General features: G+C 38.4%; 1 protein-coding gene across 1 annotated transcript in view; it reads right to left on the bottom strand.

The window, feature by feature from the left end:
- The window catches only part of LOC122927916 (contactin-associated protein-like 4), a 468,829-nt gene that overhangs the window by 280,363 nt on the left and 165,044 nt on the right, over nucleotides 1–23,422 (bottom strand). The window contains exons 6-8 of the mRNA XM_044280254.1: nucleotides 15,133–15,336; nucleotides 14,321–14,505; nucleotides 1,218–1,361 (exon numbers count right to left, since the gene is read on the bottom strand). Coding sequence (XP_044136189.1) covers nucleotides 1,218–1,361; nucleotides 14,321–14,505; nucleotides 15,133–15,336 — 533 coding nt within the window. The remainder of the gene's footprint in view (nucleotides 1–1,217; nucleotides 1,362–14,320; nucleotides 14,506–15,132; nucleotides 15,337–23,422) is intronic.

Here is a 23,422-nt window from a genome sequence, read left to right as displayed (position 1 = left end):
GAATGTTCTGCTTTTCTAGAAATAGGACTGATTTCTAAGTCTTTACCAATGTTATAATTCTCTTGTCTCACTTTAAGTTGAAAGTAAGTTAATCAAAAATGGTTAAAAAAATTGCTAAAGGTGTATGCTTTTGTTATACTGATGATTTATCCTCAGGTGATTAGGAAAGAGCTTTTTCACAAGGTACAGATTATTATTTGCTTATTAAATATACTTATGAAATTAAAATAGAAAAACAGCTAAACCAGCCTCACATCTGCAAGCAGTTATTTCAGATCAAAAGCAGGCGAGAACAACTTTTCTTGTCGTAAGGCCTTAGGGGAACATCTGGGTGGGTACTATTTCTATTATAGAGATCATTTGATATATGTGATGCCTGCTATAGGCTAGACAATGATCCTCTGGATTTCTAGCTAAAAATATGCAAATCATCATGTCTGCCATCAGATGCCATAAGAGCTAATTTGAATATGTTTGCCAGAAATATTGCACACACATACTCAACATACTAGGGGCATTTCCAGAAGTACAGTACTGTGCATATGTACTTGGCATACTGTTCTCCATAATGAGAAAGAGTACCCCTTAAACAACTCATATGTATAGTTGAAAAACACAAATTTGGTTACTAGGCTCTCACTGTCTCTCTAATAAATTAATAAATCAGGTTTGTCTGAATTTGAACTTTTTGAAAAGTTCAGACCGAATCGCAAACTGGAAGAACCAGTTTTACTCATCCTTAGTCTGGATTCCTGTAACAAATATCACCATTTTGGCTTCATATTGAATCCAGCATTACTTGTACAACACTATAATAATTGATGGGCATGGCATGCATTAACTTGAAATTTAATGCATTGAATAAACAGTGTATTTTACAAGTGTATCATATTTAGAAAAAAACAAAAACAAATGGTTTTTATTAGGGGAAATCTATTTTGTGTTTGTCAAAAGTAATAATAGTTAATCTACTGTATATGCGATACACATAACTATAAACTAGAAGTGATCATTCAGAAACATTGATAGAATAAATTCAGATTAACTTATTATAGCTCTATTGACAGGAGATAGATAGATAGATAAATAGATAAAAAGATAAATAGATAGATAATATAAATTACAGATAGAAATGCTCTCTAACAATAGCCTGTAGATATAGCAACAATGTACATTATTATTCTAGTCCATATCAGAACAAAATATTTCCCCATTACCTCAATGTGAATCTGAGGTTTATATCTTTTAGCCAAGTCAGAGATGTTTAAACCATTATAATAAAGATTTTCAATGCATCCATGGAAGTTCCTCCGCAGCAGTGATGCTGATTTTCCTTGTGATGCGATCCCTCCAAAGCTAAGCTTAGAAGAAAATCAATATAGCCATTAAGCCAGCTTCTATAGTGTGTCTTAATTGAGCATTTAATTACAGCAATTTCTAGCAGGATTTCCTAGCTTTCTTTAATGCGTTTGCTCTTCTCCACAATTCCATTTTAATTTTAGTATACAATTGGTTTAAAACACAAAATGATTTTTAGTCTTGAATAACTTCATACAGGTTGTCTATTTTTGCTATATTTTATCATTGTGTCAGCTGTCCATATGCAAGATTTAAAGGTTTAAAGCTTTTTTAATATGGCAAAGGGAACAATCTGAAGATTTATGTAAATTTTTGGAAAGTTACAAAATATAAAGCTCTTTGCATACTCTGCTTGATCCCTGCATTTGGTGCATAAGCCACAGGCATCGATCCACCCAGTGGGTACAGTGGGCCACTGCAAACAATGTATACTTGGAGTTACTGCTATACTTCAGGGAATACACCTTGGTCGAAGAGCCCAGACACAGAGCCTTGGATATGCAAAGCAATAGCTGAAACTTCATACTGAAATATGATCACCTGGAGATGCATCATATTTGCTTCTACAAGCACATACTGCTCAACTGGTTACTGGTGGGGTGTAAATTCTGGCGTGAGCATTGAGAAATCGCAGATGCAGTACAACTAGCTGTTGCGCCACAATCTGTGCCTGAAATATGTCTAGTATAGGTGTTTTTCAGCTTAATAAATGACCCCCCAAGAGTAGTGTCACCTGACATAAAATAATCAAGTATATTTTTGGGTCTCCTTAATGATAAATAGCACCCCCAAAAGTATCCCCTGGGATATGCAAAGCAATAGCTGAAACTTCATGCTGAAATATGATCACCTGGAGATGCATCATATTTGCTTCTACAAGCACATACTTCTCAACTGATGTAAATTCTGCTGTCCCTGAGACTGAAGGGGACACAGCACTTGTTTAGCATCTACTGCTAAGTTTTACAAGCACTGTGGAGCTCCCAGTGACTCAACTGGCTGAGAATAGCAATTTCCTGCAGAAAAAGTGGCCACAGTGCCACTGTGCAAGTAAAAATTGTGAAAGGATGCAAGCTTAAGTTAATTCTGTGGCCCCTTCTCTCTCAGGATCTGTAGGGGTCTCAGAGGTTAGACCACCTACCATTCATAAAGTAATAACATATGTTAGCGATATGCCATAACTCTGTGCCATCATGGTATAGTGATGTTGATAAAAAGTAAGTTCAAAGGTATAATTCAAAATGGATTTGCTTAAATATGTTTACAGTGATTACATTATGTGCTACTTTCTTTAAAATATAACTTTTTATTAGGACTCACCTACACAGACATATGAGGTTCTACCCAATACACTGCCGATTGTTTACTGCTACTTACACTAAAACTCTGTGTGCCTTCTACAGGCTCCATGGCAATAACTGGCATGTGCATGAGCCTTTATTGTGATTAAGGACTGAAAATCAAGTTAATTTTTTTCTGGAAATTTTTCAGAACAACCAATTACCCCAAAAAAAATTCAAAAGAGTAAGACCAATAATTCTTGACCATTATGACAATGGATCTCCACACCAGAATAAAAAATTTAGGTTGAGCTATTGAGCAGTTATTACATATAAGATAAGAGAGTTTTAATGTGTACAACACTAATTCCAATAAAGTTGGGATGCTGTGTAAAATGTACATAAATGTAAATAAAAACAATGCAGTGGTTTCCAAATATCATAGAACCATATTTGATTAACAATAGACCATAGAACACATATCAGATGTTGAAAGTGAGACATTTAAACAATTCATGAAAAAAAAAACTAATTTACAGCCCAATAAAGTTGGGGCAGGAGCAACAAAAGGCTGCAGAAGTAAGTGTTACTAATATAAAAAAGCTAAAGGGAAAATTCACTACTAAGTCACATGACTGGGTATAAAAAAAAAAGATGTTAGAGAAATAGACTCTCTCAAATGCAAAGATGGGCAGAGGTTCTCCAAACTGCAAAAAACAGCATTTAAAAATTGTGGAATAATTTCAGAAAAATATCCTTCAATGTAATATTGTGATGACTTTGAATTTCCCATCATCTACAGTACATAATATAATAAAAACATTCAGAGAATCTGGAGAAATCCATGTCTGCAAAGGACACGGCTCACAGTCAATATTGGATGCTTGTGATCTACGGTCCTCAGGCGGCACTGCGTTAAAAACAGGCATCATTTTGTGATGTACTAGAAATCATTGCATAGGCTTAGCAACACTTCCAGAATGTCTGTGAACAAAGTTCGCCTTGCAATCCAATAATACAAGGTAAAGTTGCAGAATAAAAGTCATATGTCAACAGGATCCAGAAAAGCTGATGTCTTCTCTGGGCCAAAGCTCATATAATTGAACTGAGGTAAAATGGAAAACTGTTCTGTGCTTAGATAAATCCAGCTTATTTTTAGAAACCATGGACACCTTGTTCTGTGGACTCAAGATGAAAGGGACCACCCAACTTGTCATTAATGCACAGTTCAAAAGGCAGCATCTCTGATGGTATGGTGCCTGTAATGTGGGCAGCTTACATATCTGGAAAGCGCTATCAATAACATATGCTCCCATCCAGACAGCTCTTTCAGGGAAGACCTTGAATCTTTCAAAAAGACAATGCTAAACCACATACTGCATACACTACAGCATGGCTTCACAGAAGAAGAGCCTGGGTGCTAAACTGTCCTGTCTACAGTCCAGACCTTTCACCAATAGAAACATTTGGTGGATCCTGAAATAAATAATCTGGTAATGAAGAACCAAGACTGTTAAGCAGCTAGAATCCTCCATTAGACAAGAATAGGGCAACATTTATTTTCCAAAACTCCCAGCAATTGGTCTCCTCACTTCCCAGACGTTTACATACTGTTATTAAAAGAAGATAGGATGTCACACAATGGTAGACATGGTCTTGTCCCAATTTTTTTGTGATGTGTTGCTGCCATCAAGCTCAAAATAAGTAAAAGATTTTCATGAAATGATAAAATGTCTTACTTTCAACATCTGATTTGTGTTCTATGTTCTTAATTAAAATAGGAGTCTATAAGTTTTGCAAATCATTGCATTCTGTTTTTATTTAAATGTATTTACATTTTACATAGTGTCACAACTTTTTTGGAACTGGGGTTGTACAATAAGATTAATAAATGTTATCATGTTAGTCACATTTGTTGAAATTGGGAATATCGTTTTTAGAGGAGGAATCTGTAGAACTATGGACATATTTTATTCCAGAAGCCCTTTCACATTACATCACTGTTATTTATCTCTTGAGATTTTACTTAATCATTCTTAATGTATTATTCAAGCTTTCTGTTTAATTTGGGTTAAGATACTGTAGTACTAATGTCATGTGCACATGCAGAATCAATCTGAGCCTGTATAGGAAGCTACCATCATGCATTACGTTTCTTGGAAGCACAGTATGCATTATCCTACCATTCTAGAAGAAATACATATAATATTTGGTAAAATAAGGCAGAAGACCCCAGAAGAAACACTTATCTAAGTAGTGGAAATATAACTATGCACAGAGTAGTTATGTAAAACTCAACATGTTTTTAGTATTATAAACAATTTATTTCTACATTAGGATTGCTGGCATTTCTGAATTGCTATCATGTCATTGAGGATTATTTAAATAATAATGAGCAACATTCAAGCCAATGTAGTTGCTGAAAAGGCATAGAAGTATATGTGCATTAATATTTATAGTGTAGTGGTTCTACATTAAACCCTTCTGGACTGCCAATAGACTTTATTATTCAGACAGCTCTACTTTTAGAGATCTGCAAAAATATTTCTGACCCGTCTTGCAATGATGACAGCTGCACGCTAATCAAGCAGTTACAAAAGTGAAGAAGAGCTCATGGTTAACGACAGCATGCTCCCATAGAGTACACAGAGATGTTGTTTTACTGTTTGTCTTCTCCATCACTGTATATACAAAAATCAATGAGCCCTAAGTATACAAATCAGGCAATGCCAAATAGCACTTCTTGCTCTGCTCCTGGCAATAACATGATTGTGATTGTTGGGTCCTAGGTAACTGCACAAGGTACTACTGTAAGTCGGCTAAGACCAAGATCAACACTGCAAAACAAATATTCCCCTTGTAACTGGGGTTAATATGTCAGCATGAGTTACAGAAGTAGGGGGTGCACAAAGTGTAAGAAAAAGACAAAGAAAAAAAATGCCACCACTAACCTACACTGCAGCTTTTAGCCCTGTTCCTGTCCATGGTAACTATATATAACACAACCTACAATAGAACCAACCATTAACCCCGCAATGATATGCATGAGATAATGTATAAAGTATAACACAAACATTTATTAAACATGATAATACATATACATTGGTGAGAAAAAATTGTGGGGGGAGAGGTACCTCCACCCAAACCCCTGTTTTAAAAAGACGGGCCAGGAACAACAACTGGACTAAAGCCTACCAGATTCATAAGAAATAACATTATTAATGTTAAAGACACCATTAGCCTAGATTCAATCCAACGAGGGAAACGGGAATGGAACATATACAAGAACAATCAAATAGTAAGTACCAAATCCTGCTCCCAGTCCTGTAGGAAATGAGAGAGTAAAAGGGAAAAATACCCATATATCATTGAGTGAACAACTGCATATAACGCCAAGACTGGATGCAGGAATCAGGTAGCATTCAGATAAATGGTGATCATAAACACAATAATCAGTATAAATTACCCATGGTGGACAAAAGTGTCCGGGGCTCCTGGCACAACTGCTACCTCGACGCTCGTTTCGCCAACCCACTGCTGTGCACAAATATGGGGTGCACGAAGTGTGAAGAAAATTACACTAACCTACACTGCAGCTTTTAGCCCTGTTCCTGTCCATGGTAACTATATGTACCCATATCAAAATGTCTGCAAATGGAAAATTGTTGTATGGGCAGATGAATCAAAATGTGAAATTCTTAAAAAAAAAAAACTAAAACCCATAAAACCCACACAATTGAAAGTGTATTTTAATTGCATTTTGTGCTACAAAAAAATATTTCAATACATTAAAGAGGACCTTTCACTAGTTTAAAAACTAAAAACTAACTATATCAGTGGGCAGAGCGGCGCCCAGGAGTCCCCCTGCACTTACAAGTATGTCTGGGCGCTGCTCCGTTCGCCCGGTATAGGCTCTGGTGTCTGCAGCTCCCTCTGTTGTACTGGGCGGAGTTTTTGTATTAGGATTGTCCCTTGCTGCAGCGCTGGCCAATCGTAACGCACAGCTCATAGCCTGGAGGCCTGATTTCCGATTTGAATGGAGTGGCGGACACACATGAGCTTTGCTGCACTATTGTTATTTACAATTGGCCACTAGGACCATCAATGTCCCTTGATGTACACGTGTTACTGATTTATAAAAAATAGCTTTTATTACTTGTCATTAAAACAATTCGCTAAGAACTCTATATCTCCTTATCATTAAAATTGTCAGCATAGCCTACCTGCCTATTACAGTTTTCACAATACTATCTATAATTCATGAGTTTGTCCACTAGGTGGCTCAAAGCCTCTATATGGCTTATTTTGTTCGTCCTTTATGCAGGAGTCCACTGCTTATATGTTACACGCTGTTGCGCTCACAGCGTGCAGGCTACTCTGCCACCTTGCTGGATTACACTCTAATTATCATTCCTCTCTTGTTCAGATAGAGGATCGGCTATTTGCTGATTAAAACACTACATTCACTCGCTGCCCCCCGACATGTTTCGCCTATCCAGGCGTCTTCAGGGGTTAGGGCAGAGATCTGAGTGTTGGGGGCGGAGCCAGGTTTATGAAACCTCCCTTTTCTCGTCATGAATATGTTGACTAATCAGCTAATCTCTAACTGTGGGCTTGATATGGGACCAATCGCAGCACTTCTACTATCTGTTGCCGGGTAAATCTCCTCCTCCTCATACCTCACTCATTGGACATAGGCCTGCGCTGTGTCAGATGCGCTGAAACTTAGTATCTTTTCGGCTCACACATGCATATCGCGCATGTCTGAAGCTACTTCCTGGCTGAACCCCACGACAGTGACCCTGCGTCGCCTCCTTGTAGTGACGCATGGGAGATGCGATTTTGGACGTAAGTTTTCTCTGCGCATGTCCCTATACTTTGACTATTTGCCCAATGGTGAGTTCTATTGCGCCTGCTCTCCCTCTTAGAGCGGATCCCTTGAGTAATTCCTGCTCATGCGTCCGATCTTAATTCTGACTTCGTACCTTTGTAGTTCTGTTCATTCTGTTCTAACCCCTATTGCTCATGGATCATTCTACATTTGCTTTACCTGGTATCGGATCTGCTTTTTAAGGGGGCTATTCATTCTGTATTGTATAGCCATACTGTATATAATTGAATCACACTATATTAGTCATTAATTATTTCCTCCTTCCCTCATGAATAGGTTTTTTATAGGCTTTTTAATATCTTAATTACTTCTCTCTGCTACCAGATATTCAGGTTTTCCTTTTCCACCTCACCATATGGACAAGGGTGAGGTCCATGCAGATATAATATTTGATATTTTTCTATATATACATATATTAACCTATAATTTATTGGTTATTTTTTAAAAAAAGGGGTATTTTTTACTTTTTATTATATCGGATATTTATTTTTATGATAATCATGAGTATAGTGAAGTTTCTATTTTTCTATCTATTAAATTTACCACTAATTTATTTTTGTTATATATTTTTTTATATTAATTTATTAATAATTTTTGAAAATAATTTTTTATTCAATTATTTTGTGTTTTCGTTATTTTTGATTCTTGTTATTACTTTTCTTATGTGTTTTTTCACTTGTAATAGTTTATTACTTTTTTATGTGTATAAATTTTATTCACCATTACTTTCATTCGTGTCTCTTTTGAATCCTACTAGTGATTTATTAACCATAATCCTTCTCCTTCCTTTGACGGATTTAAGAACTATAGGTAACTATATAAATTAGTGAGTGTGTATCCTAGTGCCACCCTTATATTCTCATGTATCATCTTATGTATACCATATATTCACTGTGCGGAGTATAAACCGCTTAGATTCTCCTATGATTTTTCTACCTTTTTATTGGAGGTGGGGGGGGGGGGCAGGGGCAAGGGGCTTTTATCTGCCTGATTTTACTCCTTCTTTTAAATTATCTTATTATTCATGTGGGTTTGATATTACTATATTAGGTCTATTAGCTGTTACTTCCTCTATGATATTTATTTATTTATTTCAAATGTGTGTACAGTACGGCTAGTACACTGCCATTGGTCATATTTCATATTCACCTTGAGACCCTATTTCTCCTATTCCATTATTATTTATGGTTTCTGGCCTGGCTACTATTCTTTCTATTTATAATAGGTTCTATTCAGTCTTATCTCTTCTTTGTACTAATTTCTTATTATTTTAATCTTTCTCAGAGAAATGAGGCGAAGGTGAATCCCTCATTTAGTCCCAATGGGGCAAGGCTTTTAAGCCGATAAATCCAGCGGGTTTCCTCTTGCTGTAGTCTCCTGTCTAAATTTCCCATCCTGGGGCCCAATTTGAGTTTTTGTATGCCCCAGACTTTCAGATTCTGAGTGTTTCCGTTATGCATTTGATGCATATGTCTTGCTACAGGTGTGTCGCCACTGGTATTTATTACGCTTAGGTGTTTGGATATACGTCTTCTAAGCTCTTGCGTGGTTTTACCCACGTAAATTTTCGGACACTCACATAATATGGCATACACTACTCCCGTTGACTTGCAATTGATGTATTCCTTAATTTGATATTTCTTGTTGTCCCCAGGGTTTACAAAGTCCCTTTTCGGTGGCATCATCTTACAAAAGCTGCAGTCCCCGCACGGAAAGGATCCGCTTGTGCCGAGCCAGGTGGGTTTATTTTGTTTTTTATTATTCTGAACAAAGTGACTATGCACTATTTTCTCTTTTATATTCTGCCCCCTTCTGTATGTAATCGCTGGTCTTGGGGTGATGATTTCTTTGAGCTCGTCATCCGAGAGTAGTATGTGCCAATATCTTGTTAAGATCTTTCGTATCTTCTCGTGTTGTCCATCGTAGTTACCTATACAGCGTATTTGCTTGTTATTTTGGGTTCTAGATTGTGCAGTGCTCATTAGCAAATTCATCCTGCTGCTTTTTCTGGCGCGGTTGTATGCATGATGTAGAGTTTTCTTCGGGTATCCTCTCACTAAGAATTTTTCATACAGGAGCCTACATTCAGCTTCAAAGCCTTCAGTTGTTGAGCAGTTCCGTTTCGCTCGAATATATTGCCCTATCGGAATTCCTTTTTTAAGGCTAGTTGGATGGTGACTTTTCCAGTGTAAAAGGTTGTTCATTGAGGTAGGCTTCCTATAGATGGTAGTTTGTATACTACCATCACTCTCAAGGGAAATGGTGAGGTCCAAGAAATTAATAATCTTCTGATCTAATTCCGCTGTGAATTTAAGGCCTAGTTGGTTGTTATTTAGTACTGTAACAAAATCAAAAAAATGAGTGCTAGTGCCATCCCATAAAATTAAAATATCATCAATAAAATGACCCCAATAAAGTATGTGATCAGTGTAATATTGATTAGTTTCTGTGAATACTACCTGTTCCTCCCACCATCCTAAAAATAAATTTGCAAAGCTAGGCGCACATATTGTCCCCATAGCTGTCCCAGTGACCTGCAAATAAAACTTACCATTGAATGTGAAATAATTATGTGTCAACAGAAACTCAAGTAGTGATAAAACAAATTCATTGTGCTCTAGGAATTGAATACCTTTTTTGTTCAGATAGTATCTAATAGCTTCTAGGCCAAGATGGTGCTTGATACTAGTGTAGAGAGCCTCTACGTCTAGACTCGCTATTTTAGTGGACTCACTCACCTGGATTCCCTGGAGTTTCATCAACGTATCCTTAGTGTCTTTTAGGTAGGAAGATAGGCTAGATACAAATGGACTGATAGCTTGGTCTACATATCTGCTAATTCCCTCACAAAGGCTTTGATTGCCTGATACTATCGGCCTACCTGGGATAGGATCCCGTTTTTTGTGTACCTTGGGGATGGCGTAAAAGGTAGCTGTAGTTGGATACGGGTTATACAGGACCTTTAGCTCTTCTTTGGTAATAAGTTCTCTTTCTTTTGCTACATTTAGCTTAATTTTCAACTCCTGTTTGAATTTCTCAGTGGGATTTTCTCTAAGTGGTCGGTAGGTGTTGGTATCTTCAAGAAGGGTCATTACCATACGTACATAGTACTCTTTATCAAGCAGTACTATGTTTCCTCCTTTATCCGACGGCTTAATCTCTAGGTCATCATTTTTTACCAGGCTATCTAGAGCTCTTTTCTCTTGTGATGTAAGGTTAGACCCCAAAGATGCTTTGTTAGTTCTTATTTTTTGGAGGTCCTTAGTAACTAGATCCACAAATGAATCTATTTTCCCATACTTTGTGAACGGTGGTGTATATCTAGATTGCGGCGTTAGCGTACTATGAGGTGCTCTGGATGGTACTATCTCACCTCGATGTTCCCGTTGTAAATCTTCTAGAATTTGTACTGCTTCTAGTTCTTTGCCACTAAACTTCGTGGGATCCTTTTCTAGATTTTTATATTCTTTATACAGGGCTAGTTTCCGTGCGAATAAATTCACATCTTTCACCCAGCTAAAGCAATCAAAGTAGGGTAATGGTGTGAATGACAAGCCTTTACTCAACAAAGCCTCATGTTCTGGTGTGAGTATGAAATCTGTGAGGTTGATGATTCGCATTGTATCTTGGGGTACTGCAATGTCTATGTCCCCTGGCGATATCCCCACTTGTCTCTGTCCCTCAGCTGGATGCCGGGCACTAAAAAATGAGGCATAAGTGTTTGTGTCGTGATTCCTGCCTGACCAGTATTTCCCACTGGACTGTTCCCCGTAGGTTGAGCAGATGATGAGTAAGAAAAAGATTGTGCTACACCTAACTGTCCTCCGCCTACTCCCATTATTCCACTCACATTTGTTGGTACTGTGTTGGGGCATTTTTGCGTGTCTTGCGAATATCCTCTATTGCTGGTTTGTTTGTAATTTGATCTACTATTACCTCTTCGCTTGTATCTAGAGCGATTCCCTCTTTTATACGTGGAAGTGTAGTTTTCAGGTTCCGATATATCTGACTCTGAAATGTCAGTATACTCGCTACGATTGTAATTACCACGATAGTTACTCTGACTATTTCTATAGTAAACCTTCCCTGTTTCAAAGTCCTTTTTATCCCTATTGTACTTCCGATGTTTCCTTTCTTTCACCTCACTCTGCAAGTATTCAATATTTTTTTGAAGTTTGGTCTCTAGGTCTGTAAATTCCGTATTGGATCGAAAGGTTTGTATCTCAGTAATCTCCTTTTCAAGCTGTATAGCTATTTTGTTTAATGATTGTTTTTCATATTCTAGGAGATATGTCTGCATACGCAGGGAACAATCAGTCAGTAGGTCTTCCCACCCCTTCAAAAAATCTGGATCGTCCTGATGGGAATTTGGTCTGATGTTGATTCTAATCCCCCTGTACACGAGGTTCTGCTGTAGGTAAGTTTCCAGACTGGTTATTTCCCAGATTGACCGTATATATTGTTTGTATGTTTTGTTCAACTCCTTAAATGCAAGACTTATGTCTAGAGTATTCACAGGTAAATTTTGGGTGGAAAACACTCTGCTCGCTTCTGATAAATACACCGCTGTAGCAGGCTGATTAGACAGGAAACTAGCCATATTTACTCTTATTCTACCTTCTTGCGTTCTTTCTGAGATTCGTATTTCTGGGGAGTCATTATTAGGGGTTTTCCCCCTCTACTAAATCCAAGTTAGTTTACACAAGTCTCCCTAACACGTGTTGGGACTTTGTTAAATTATTATTTACAATTGGCCACTAGGACCATCAATGTCCCTTGATTTACACGTGTTACTGATTTATAAAAAATAGCTTTTATTACTTGTCATTAAAACAATTCGCTAAGAACTCTATATCTCCTTATCATTAAAATTGTCAGCATAGCCTACCTGCCTATTACAGTTTTCACAATACTATCTATAATTCATGAGTTTGTCCACTAGGTGGCTCAAAGCCTCTATATGGCTTATTTTGTTCGTCCTTTATGCAGGAGTCCACTGCTTATATGTTACACGCTGTTGCGCTCACAGCGTGCAGGCTACTCTGCCACCTTGCTGGATTACACTCTAATTATCATTCCTCTCTTGTTCAGATAGAGGATCGGCTATTTGCTGATTAAAACACTACATTCACTCGCTGCCCCCCGACATGTTTCGCCTATCCAGGCGTCTTCAGGGGTTGCTGCACTATTGTACTCAACTATCAATGACAGGTCCATAGTAGGGTTGAGCGAACCAGAACTGTAAAGTTCGGGTTTGTACTGAACTTTATGATTTTTGGACCCCGGACCTGAACCCAAACATTTCTGTAAAAGTTTGGGTTAAGTGTTCGGCGATTTTTTTGCGCTTTTGAAAGGCTGCAGAGCAGCCAATCGACGAGCATTTAACTGTGTGCCCTTAGAAGCCATCACAGCCATGCCTATTAATGGCATGGCTGTGATTGGCCAGTGCAGCATGTGACCCAGCCTCTATATAAGCTGGAGTCACGTAGCGCTGCACGTCACTCTGCTCTGATTAGCGTAGGGAGAGGATGCTGCTGCTGTGAGGGAGAGAATAGGATAGAATCTTTAATCAGAACTCCAATTGAACTCGGCGATCTACATAGATTTAGTTGTGTGGGTGCAGTGCACAATCTTTTTACCCTGCCCAGTGACAGAGAAAAATAACTTTTATCCGTCTGTTAGTTAGGTGGGCGGCGGTGGCCATTTTATGAAAGCTCAGTGCACCAGCACTGCATATGTTCTTTTGTGACATTCAAATCCAAGCTTGAAATACTACAATAATAATCTTTATTTTTTTTTAAACACCCTTTTTTGGCAATGTCCTACATCTGGTGCCTTTGCAGCATTAGTCAGTGTGCAATTTAAGCTAGAAATACAGCTATAATTTTCTGGGTTTTTAAAAACACCCTTTTTGGGCAAAATAAACAATTTTACAGCCCTTCCTGCATCTGCACATATGAAATTCAAGCAATATATACAGCTGTCATATTCTGTTAGTAAAAAAAAAAACACTTTTGGGGTAAAATACTTAATATTGCAGCCCTTGCTGCATCTGTGATTGTTAAAAACAAGTTTGAAATACTTCAATAATTTTCTGGCCACATTTGTTGAAATGGGGAATATCTTTTTTAGAGGAGGAATATGTTGAACTATGGACATATTTTATTCCAGAAGCCTTTTCACATTACATCACTGTTATTTATCCACATTTGTTTGCAGAGCACTTGTCATGCTCTTAACCACATTTGTATGCCATTTGCAGTCCTCTAGCCCTCTCCATGACATTTTTACAGCCATTTTAGTGCTCAAAAGTTCAGGTCCCCATTGACTTCAATGGGGTTCGGGTACAGGGTCAAGTTCGGGTCAAGTTCGGGTCCCAAACTTTTTTGTGAAGTTGGGCTGAACCCGTCGAACCCAAACATCCAGGTGTCTGCTCAACTCTAGTCCATAGTGTCTGCCTGCCACAGCATTCAAGCAGGGAACACAGGCCCCCATTCTGGTAGATAGGAGATATGTTGTTGCCATGGGTCAACCTCTTTAATGGAAAAAAAAAACACTTTCTGTTGACTAGCAGCTGGAACAGATCCCATGTCATCTGTCTTGGCTGGATACTTTGTAACCAACTCTGATCTACACTGTACATTAGATAAATGCTAAGCCTTTTATTTTATTCACTTGCAAATGAGATGCTAAATGTAAGTACATAACAAATGGTTGTCATTTCATTTTGTCGAATATGTAAAATGACATTTAGTTCCTCATCCATATTTAATATGCACAAAATACACACCTCATAATCAATGTCCAGATAGGAGATGTCTCCTCTCATGAAGAAATGATGCACATGTCTGTCAACAGTGAAATTGACTTGTCTTCCAAAGCGCTCTATGACAACTGAATGCCACTGCTGGTCGTCTAGCAGGCTTCCCAGGAATACATTAACATGAGGATTGGAGGCATGAAATTGCAAATTTCCTTAAAGGAAACAAAAATGGGTATTCTGTTTATGAGCTTTATAAGCACATGCTGAATATACAGTATGATATGCTCTCTGTCAAGGTACAAATTGTAAAGGCAGAAATATATACCATCTAGACCCCTTTACAAATGTATGGAACCAATTAATATTGTGACTTGATGGACCACTGTATTTTTAAAGGAAAACATAAAGGCTCAATGCAAGGCAAAGGTAAGTTTATTTATCTGTGATATCCTTTGAAACATACAATCATACAAGGGTCTCCACAAGGCATAACATAATGCATCATATTGTGCATGTTTTGCTTTAGCACTTGAATGGTTTCAGAGATGTGCAACCAAACTAATAAATGGACTATATGCACTGTAATAGTCAGAAAGATGATCAACTTTCTGGTTAGTTTCATGCTAGTTTATTACCTAACAACTGTGAATAAATGTGCCAAAAGTCAATACACACATCTCTGTAACAATCTACTCTAATGATCTACTTATACATAGAACAAAATATACCAAAGAGGCATCTACTACTGTAGATGAAGGTTTCTTCATCAATACAGAATGGGATTTTTATTTTTATTTTTTTACTGTAAGAGCAGTGGGACTCCAGGGCATGATACCTACCTAGGTGAATACTTAAGCAAAGTCTTCCTTTAATAAGCTCCAATGCAATACGATCTCCATTTTGTCCTTCTCCGTGAAGCAGAACACCATCACTGAGCATTGTTTTAAATTTAAGAGAGATCAAATCTTTTGTTGTGCTCATTGACTTTTCATAAAATCGATACATTATGGAGCTTTTACCATCAAGATATATAATGTCTGAACCTAAAAATGAAAGAAAAAAATTTAGTCCATTTTATAGTTTGTGCTAATTACTTTAGTGGGATATTCATCTAATGTTTCAAAACCCTCATGTTTTGATTTTAACATGTTCCATACAGTATAGCATTATAGCCTGGGGGTACTTTTATTAATGTATTTTTTCATGGGATTCTTGGTTTGAAAACATTAAAATTACTACCTTGAACAAATTAGTCAAAATTAAATGAGTGAGATATATAATCTTATCTCCAAGTAATCTAGATTTTGTGTGTGTAGCATAGACATAAGTAAAACAGCAAAAAAATGGACTTCATTGATGTCCAACTGGCGGCTATAGGCCCTGGGTAAGCAGCATAGATAGGGAACTACTGTGTGTTTTTCTATATCTTTTACTTGTGTTTATGGTCCTATTAGGCATCATGCTCACGAACATGTCTATATTTCAATCCTCAAACAATGGATCTGCTGGTAGTTGGGGCATGGACATGGCCATGTGTGCCGCTGCAGCCAATTACTGGCTGCCATGATGTACATGGCTATGTCCATTCCCCAGCTGGAAGAAACCAAGCCAGAGACCAGAAGATGGAGGAATGGGTGTCAGTATGCAGGACTGGGACCACAGGGAGCTGGTATGTAGGCAATGTTGGCTAAGGGTCATCCTTTAATGGTTAATATTCCTGGTTTAATATTTAAGCATAAAACTGGAAAACACTATTTAAACATTCTTCAGTGAGCTATGCTGTTTCCATAACTTTCACTCACATGAGAGTGAGAGTGACAGACACAAAGTAGCACAGCCTGCTCAGCTGTATCCCATTGAATTCCATGGGTATTCAGATCTCAGCCATGAATGACTGAGATGCCATAAGAATACCCCTTAAAAGGAGAAATGGGTCAAAGTTACTGCCACTGAATATGCAGCCTAGGAGACAAACAGATGGGGGCTCATGGCACAATGTCTTCAGAAGGAAAGAATTGGTCTAGTATATAAATGCTGTATTTTTACAGTATAAGCACAGTGTTCGGTATTCACAAACCACAATATCCCAAAAGGCATATTACTTGCCCTGACTGAAACAGCAATTTCCAATGGAGACAGAAGAATGTAGCATAAAGGAAGTTTAATAGTTTTTTTTTTTTGTAAAAAATCTATATTTGCATTTTTACATTCCATTACTGAAAGGTTTCAGATTTACCATAAGACCAGAGTTTTACAGTAAATGGGAAGATCAGAGGCTGATTGATCTGCGACTTGAATTATTTGTGAATGGCATAAACAACATTTAATGTAAACTTTATTTGATGTATTGATTAAAGAGACAGGCAATGACAGTCAACATTTAACAAGATATTTTTGAACATCAACAACCCTTACAGTAAGCAGCTTTCTAAAAGCTCTAAAACCTATTTTAGTGGTAAATACTAAAGTTTTGGTGCACTCTCCCAATGTAGAAGTGAACAAACTTGACACATTTCTGCATACTGTACAGTAAGTGGTAAAAAAATAATAATGCTGTTCAAAAAGAAAGTATTGGTTGATGCATAAGAAAAATCACATATAGTTTTCTGCAAGGCAAAACAGAGGCAATGTGACATTTCCTGGAGGCGATTATCAGAATACTCTCATGGTTATGACGGCATCAATATTTTATGGATATGCTAAAAGGAAGTTCTTCAACAAGTGAATTGATACAAATTCCAGTTTTTCATAGTTAGTAAATTGAAGCTATTAGGATCAAACACATTTAAAGGGAACATATTACCATGAAAATGCAGTCTGATCTTGAGGCGGTATGTCATATGACTACTGTTCTATAACATCTTACTTATCGCTCACATACCATGTTCACGATGACCGGTTCCAGCTAAATAACACATTCTCTGGTAATTTACATACTTCCTCTGTCAGAATGCTGCATGGACAAAACAATTGCAAATGGTCCACAAACCACATTTATAAAAGCTATGGGGTTATTGATTGATAGTGTCCCTAATACTAAACAGTTACTTTTTGTGACTACCTTTAATCAGAGGGACTGACCTACGATCATTTACAAAGAGTACTGTTACACAGTCGAATATTGGTCCAACAATGAGTATCAATCTACGATATGCAAGTCTATGATATACAAGTCTATGATATACAAGTCGATCAGCACTTGTTTAAAGGTCATTTCACACAGACTGATGAAAACTGAATAGGGGACGAATGATAGAAATGACAATCATTGGCATATTGTTAGCAGAACAAGTGATGTACTTGTGATAAAAGGATTTTGGGTCACTTGAAAAACAAGTGTGTGCTCATTTTTGAATGACAGGTGGCCTTTTAGAGGGATAGTCTCTACATTTCACACAAATCTGTCTCTTCCTCCACACCACTTAAATGCTATTTATTTTAAATTCATAACTACATCTTTATTAATAATTCTACTCCTAAAAAGCATCACTATGAGTCCCAATTCTGCATTATTTCTTGATTTCATGCAATTTGTATTTTTATAACCCCTAAAAGTACTAAATGGTACAGCACACATCAAATATAAATAATATTTTTTGCTTGACACACATATGTATGTATATATATATATATATATATATATATATACACACAGTACAGACCAAACGTTTGGACACACCTTCTCATTCAAAGAGTTCTTTATTTTCACGACTATGAAAATTGTAGATTCACACTGAAGGCATCAAAAATTAGCACATGTGGAATTATATACATAACAAAAAAGTGTGAAACAACTGAAAATATGTCATATTCTAGGTTCTTCAAAGTAGCCACATTTTGCTTTGATTACTGCTTTGCACACTCTTGTCATTCTCTTGATGAGCTTCAAGAGGTAGTCACCTTAAATGGTCTTCCAAGAGTCTTGAAGGAGTTCCCAGAGATGCTTAGCACTTGTTGGCCCTTTTGCCTTCACTCTGCGGTCCAGCTCACCCCAAACCATCTCGATTGGGTTCAGGTCTGGTGACTGTGGAGGCCAGGTCATCTGGTGCAGCACTCCATCACTCTCCTTCATGGTCAAATAGCCCTTACACAGCCTGGAGGTGTGTTTGGGGTCATTGTCCTGTTGAAAAATAAATGATGGTCCAACTAAACGCAAACCGGATGGAATAGCATGCCGCTGCAAGATGCTGTGGTATCCATGCTGGTTCAGTATGCCTTCAATTTTGAATAATTCCCCAACAGTGTCACCAACAAAGCACCCCCACACTATCACACCTCCTCCTCCATGCTTCACGGTGGGAACCAGGCATGTAGAGTCCATCCGCTCACCTTTTCTGCGTCGCACAAAGACACGGTGGTTGGAACCAAAGATCTAAAATTTGGACTCATCAGACCAAAGCACAGATTTTCACTGGTCTAATGTCCATTTCTTGTGTTCTTTAGCCCAAACAAGTCTCTTCTGCTTGTTGCCTGTCCTATTCTACCATGAAGGCCTGATTCACACAGTCTCCTCTTAACAGTTGTTCTAGAGATGTGTCTGCTGCTAGAACTCTTTGTGGCATTGACCTGGTCTCTAATCTGAGCTGCTGTTAACCTGCGATTTCTGAGGCTAGTGACTCGGATGAACTTATCCTCCGCAGCAGAGGTGACTCTTGGTCTTCCTTTCCTGGGGCGGTCCGCATGTGAGGCAGTTTCTTTGTAGCGCTTGATGGTTTTTGTGACTGCACTTGGGGACACTTTCAAAGTTTTCCCAATTTTTCACACTGACTGACCTTCCTTTCTTAAAGTTATGATGGCCACTCGTTTTTCTTTACTTAGCTGCTTTTTTCTTGCCATAATACAAATTCTAACAGTCTATTCAGTAGGACTATCAGCTGTGTATCCACCTGACTTCTCCACAACGCAACTGATGGTCCCAACACCATTTATAAGGCAAGATATCCCACTTATGAAACCTGACAGGGCACACCTGTGAAGTGTGCACCATTTCAGGTGACTACCTCTTGAAGCTCATCAAGAGAATGCCAAGAGTGTGCAAAGCAGTAATCAAAGCAAAAGGTGGCTACTTTGAAAAACCTAGAATATGACATATTTTCAGTTGTTTCACACTTTTTTGTTATGTATATAATTCCACATGTGTTAATTCATAGTTTTGATGCCTTCAGTGTGAATCTACAATTTTCATAGTCATGAAAATAAAGAAAACTCTTTGAATGAGAAGGTGTGTCCAAACTTTTGGTCTGTACTGTATATATATATATATATATATATATACATATACATACACAGTGCCTCACAACCTGTAACATGGATTGCAAGTAACATGGATTGTTTAAGGATTTGCATAATTTAATTTACAGAACATGCCCACACCTTTGAAGATGTTTTTATTTTATTTTATTGCAAAGCAAACAAATAGGACAAAATAACAGAAAAAGTCAATTTGCATAACTATTCATCCTCTAAAGGCAATACTTTGTAGAGCCACCTTTTGAGGCAATCACAGCTCCAAATCGCTTTGGATAAGTTTCTATGAGCTTGCCACATCTTACCACTGGGATTTTTGCCCATTCCTCCTTGCAAAACTGCTCCAGCTCCTTCAAGTTGGATGGTTTGCGCTTGTGAACAGCAATCTTTAAGTCTTACCACAGATTTTCTATTGGATTGAGATCTCGGCTTTGACTAGGCCATTCCAACACATTTACATGTTTCCCCTTACACCACTCAAGTGTTGCTTTAGAAGTGTGTTTGGGTTCATTGTCCTGCTGGAAGGTGAACCACCGTTCGAGCCTCAAATCACGCATCAGAATGGAACAGGTTTTGCTCAAGAATATCCCTGTATTTAGCACCATCCAGCTCTCCTTCAACTCTGACCAGTTTCCCAGTCCCAGCTGCTGAAAAACATCCCCACAGCATGATACTGCCACCACCATGTTTCACTGGATGGTGTTCTTTGGGTGATGTGATGTGTTGGGTTTGCCCCAGACATAGCGTTTTCTTTGATCAACGAAAAGTTTAATTTTAGTCTCATCAGACCAGAGCACCTTCCTACATACATTTTGGGAGTCAACCATATGTCTTTTTGCAAACTCACAATGTGTCATTTAGTTTTTTGCTGCCATAAAGCCCAACTCTATGAAGCGTGCGGCTTATTGTCGTCCTATGTACAGATACTCCAGTCTCTGCTGTGGAAGTCTGCAGCTCCTCCAGGGTTACCTTAGGTCCCTGTGCTGCCTCTGATTAATGCCCTACTTGCCCGGTCCGTGAGTTTTGGTGGGCGGCCATATCTTGGCAGGTTTGCTGTTGTGCCATGTTCTTTCCATTTGGTTATGATAGATTTGATGGTGCTCATGCGGATCATCAAAGATTTGGATATTTATATATACACACACACACACACACACTACAACATGGCATAATCCATGCACCAAAATGAATACAAATTAACCCTCCGCAACGTATACGGTCAAAGGAATATCATACTGCAAAAGATAAAAATAAAAGACCCCAAAGTACAGGAAGGCAAAAAGAGAAACATACCCTCTAATCTATATAGTAATTCTAGGCTAACATAATAATGACTTCTCAAAGATAAAGTCCACAATACATGCATAAAAATAATAATAATACCCACCAAAGGTGATACAATTGTACTGTATGAAAGCAATATTGCTTTATACCGCTAAAGCTAGATGAAGACATTATGTAGTATAATGTCCAATTAGCCTTATATATCATATGCATATTATAACATGCCTTAGTAGAATAAATTTGTTAAACATTGTGGTTCCCAAATAATCACTTTATAGAGTATTGATTACAGTGAATATTGTTTTTATTAAATCTAGTAAAATTTGCAATCACCTTTATGTTCCACTAGCTGAAGGACTCAGCTTTGCTTGGGCATATTTAATATATTTAATTTAATGTTTGTGTGTGTCGTTAAAAGATATCAACTCTATCCACTATAACAATGACATCTACAGTACCCTGGCCCAAAAACAATGACCTCCACAGCCCCCCACCCCTTAACACTGCCCCCCCCCCCACAGTGCCCTGTCCCTTAAAATTGGACCTCCACAGCAGCTGACCCCCTTAACTTTGACCTTTACAGCAGCCTTCCCCTTTAACAATGACTTTCACAGCATACCACCCCCTTAACAGTGACCTCCACAGGGGCCCGCCCCTTAACAGTGCCCTTTACTGGATCAGGGGCATGTCCTTTTGAACAGCTCACTCTAAGGGTCCATCCACACCTCCGCAAATGGGTCTGCATCCGTTCCGCAATGTCAGGAACGGTTGCGGACCAATTCATTCTCAATAGGGCAGGAATGGATGCAGAGAGCACACTATGCACTCTCCGTATCTGCATTTCCGGAGCGCAGCCCTGAACTTCCGGGCTTCGGCCCCGAACTTCCGGGCTGCGGCTTCGCAAAAAAATAGAACATGTCCTTTTCTTGTCCGCAATTGTGGACAAGAGTAGACAGTTCTATGGGGGTGCCGGACGGGTGTTGCGGATCTGCAATTTGCGGATCTTCAATACACCACGGACTGTACTGTCTGAGTGTGAGCTGCAGAGAGAAAGTTACCCTCCCTCCCACCTCTGCAGTTGATTTTTACCTTCATTTTTCAATCCCTGTCGGCTGAGAAGTGGAGGGGGCGTGGCCTAACCAGATTCGGACATGGCTTAGCGGGACCTAGAAGTTGATTTTTAACTTAATTTTTTTAATCTCAGTCAGCTGAAGAGTGGGATGGGTGTGTGGCCTAACTGGATCGGAGGAGTGTCATTTTGAACAGCTCACTCTAAGACAGCAGCACTGTTCTGTCTGAGTGTGCGCTGCAGGGAGAAAGTCAACCTTCCTCCCACCCCTGCAACTAACAGAAGTTGATTTTTACCTTCATTTTTTCAATCCCCATCAGCTCAGGAGTGTGTGGGGGCGTGGCCTAATTAGATCAGGGGCATGGCTTAGCGGGACCTGGGGGGGGTTGAAGGTGGACACTTTGTGGCAGGGGGCATGTCTGGGCACCTTACTGGTTCATTTGCATACCAAATAAACTGGATTTTTAGAGGATAAAACATTTATTGCTAGAACAAAGGCACATCCTGAAATAAGGTACTAAGTGCTATTAGGCCATGGCTTTACTTAATAGCAATTATGCTGGTGACAGATTTGCTTTAAAGCCCATCTATAGCAATGAAGATAAATGGCTGGGTTGTTATGGAAACATGGAGTAAAACTGTGTATGGGGAGGCTGAAGGATCTGCGAGCTTCTATTGGCCGATAAGGATCATGTGACCAAGCTTCTATTGGCTAATGCCAATCTCGGGAATGGTACGTCCTAGAGAGCTGAGACCTGCTCTAAAACCTTCCCAGACACCTGATGTACCTGTGTGCCAGATTTCGTGACTGTAAATGCGACGGTGCAGATTCCTTTGGCGGACATACACACAAACAAACTCAGCTTTATATATTAGATTATTATATTACAATTTATTATGTAGCATTTGGAAATGTAGTTATTAACTACAGAACTCCCTTAAGAGGAATATTAAGCCTATTTAATATTAAGGTCGAAACAAGATGTATTTTACAGAATGTGAGAGATGATGTTCAGATAAGCAAAATTATTTTTAAATCAATAATAGAACGTTATAAGGTGAAAGAGTCTATGGCATAATCCTAAATTGATCAGCTTGACATTCCATCATGAAGTTGGTATTAAAGATAAAGGAATTAGCATCTGCCAGTTACATTCTGTTATCTAAAATTATCTTTCCATTTCAGTCGTACAATTTTCTTTTAAAAGCCCTTTATAGACTGGCACAGAGTGAAAAGGGCTTATGAAACTGCTTCACTGCATCTTTGCTTTGTGAAGGAAAAGCTACACGGCACATTAACACCTTAACAACCAGAGTAAAACGACCAAAGGAAACAAGCATTTTTTAGCAACTTTGTGGTAGTTTACTGACCCTAACGTATTGCTATGGAATTTTTTTTTAGCATTAATGCAAAAAAGACAAAATCACAGTAATATAACAAATCCTGTTAAAGTGAGAGTCCTAGCACAGCTGGGGTCAAAATAATGCCGACTACATCTGTACCTATCTTTTTTCACCACTTTGGATAC

The sequence above is a fragment of the Bufo gargarizans genome, chromosome 1, assembly GCF_014858855.1.
Source record: "Bufo gargarizans isolate SCDJY-AF-19 chromosome 1, ASM1485885v1, whole genome shotgun sequence".
In the NCBI taxonomy this organism is placed as follows: domain Eukaryota; kingdom Metazoa; phylum Chordata; class Amphibia; order Anura; family Bufonidae; genus Bufo; species Bufo gargarizans.
This window is presented reverse-complemented; position numbering and strand designations above follow the sequence as displayed.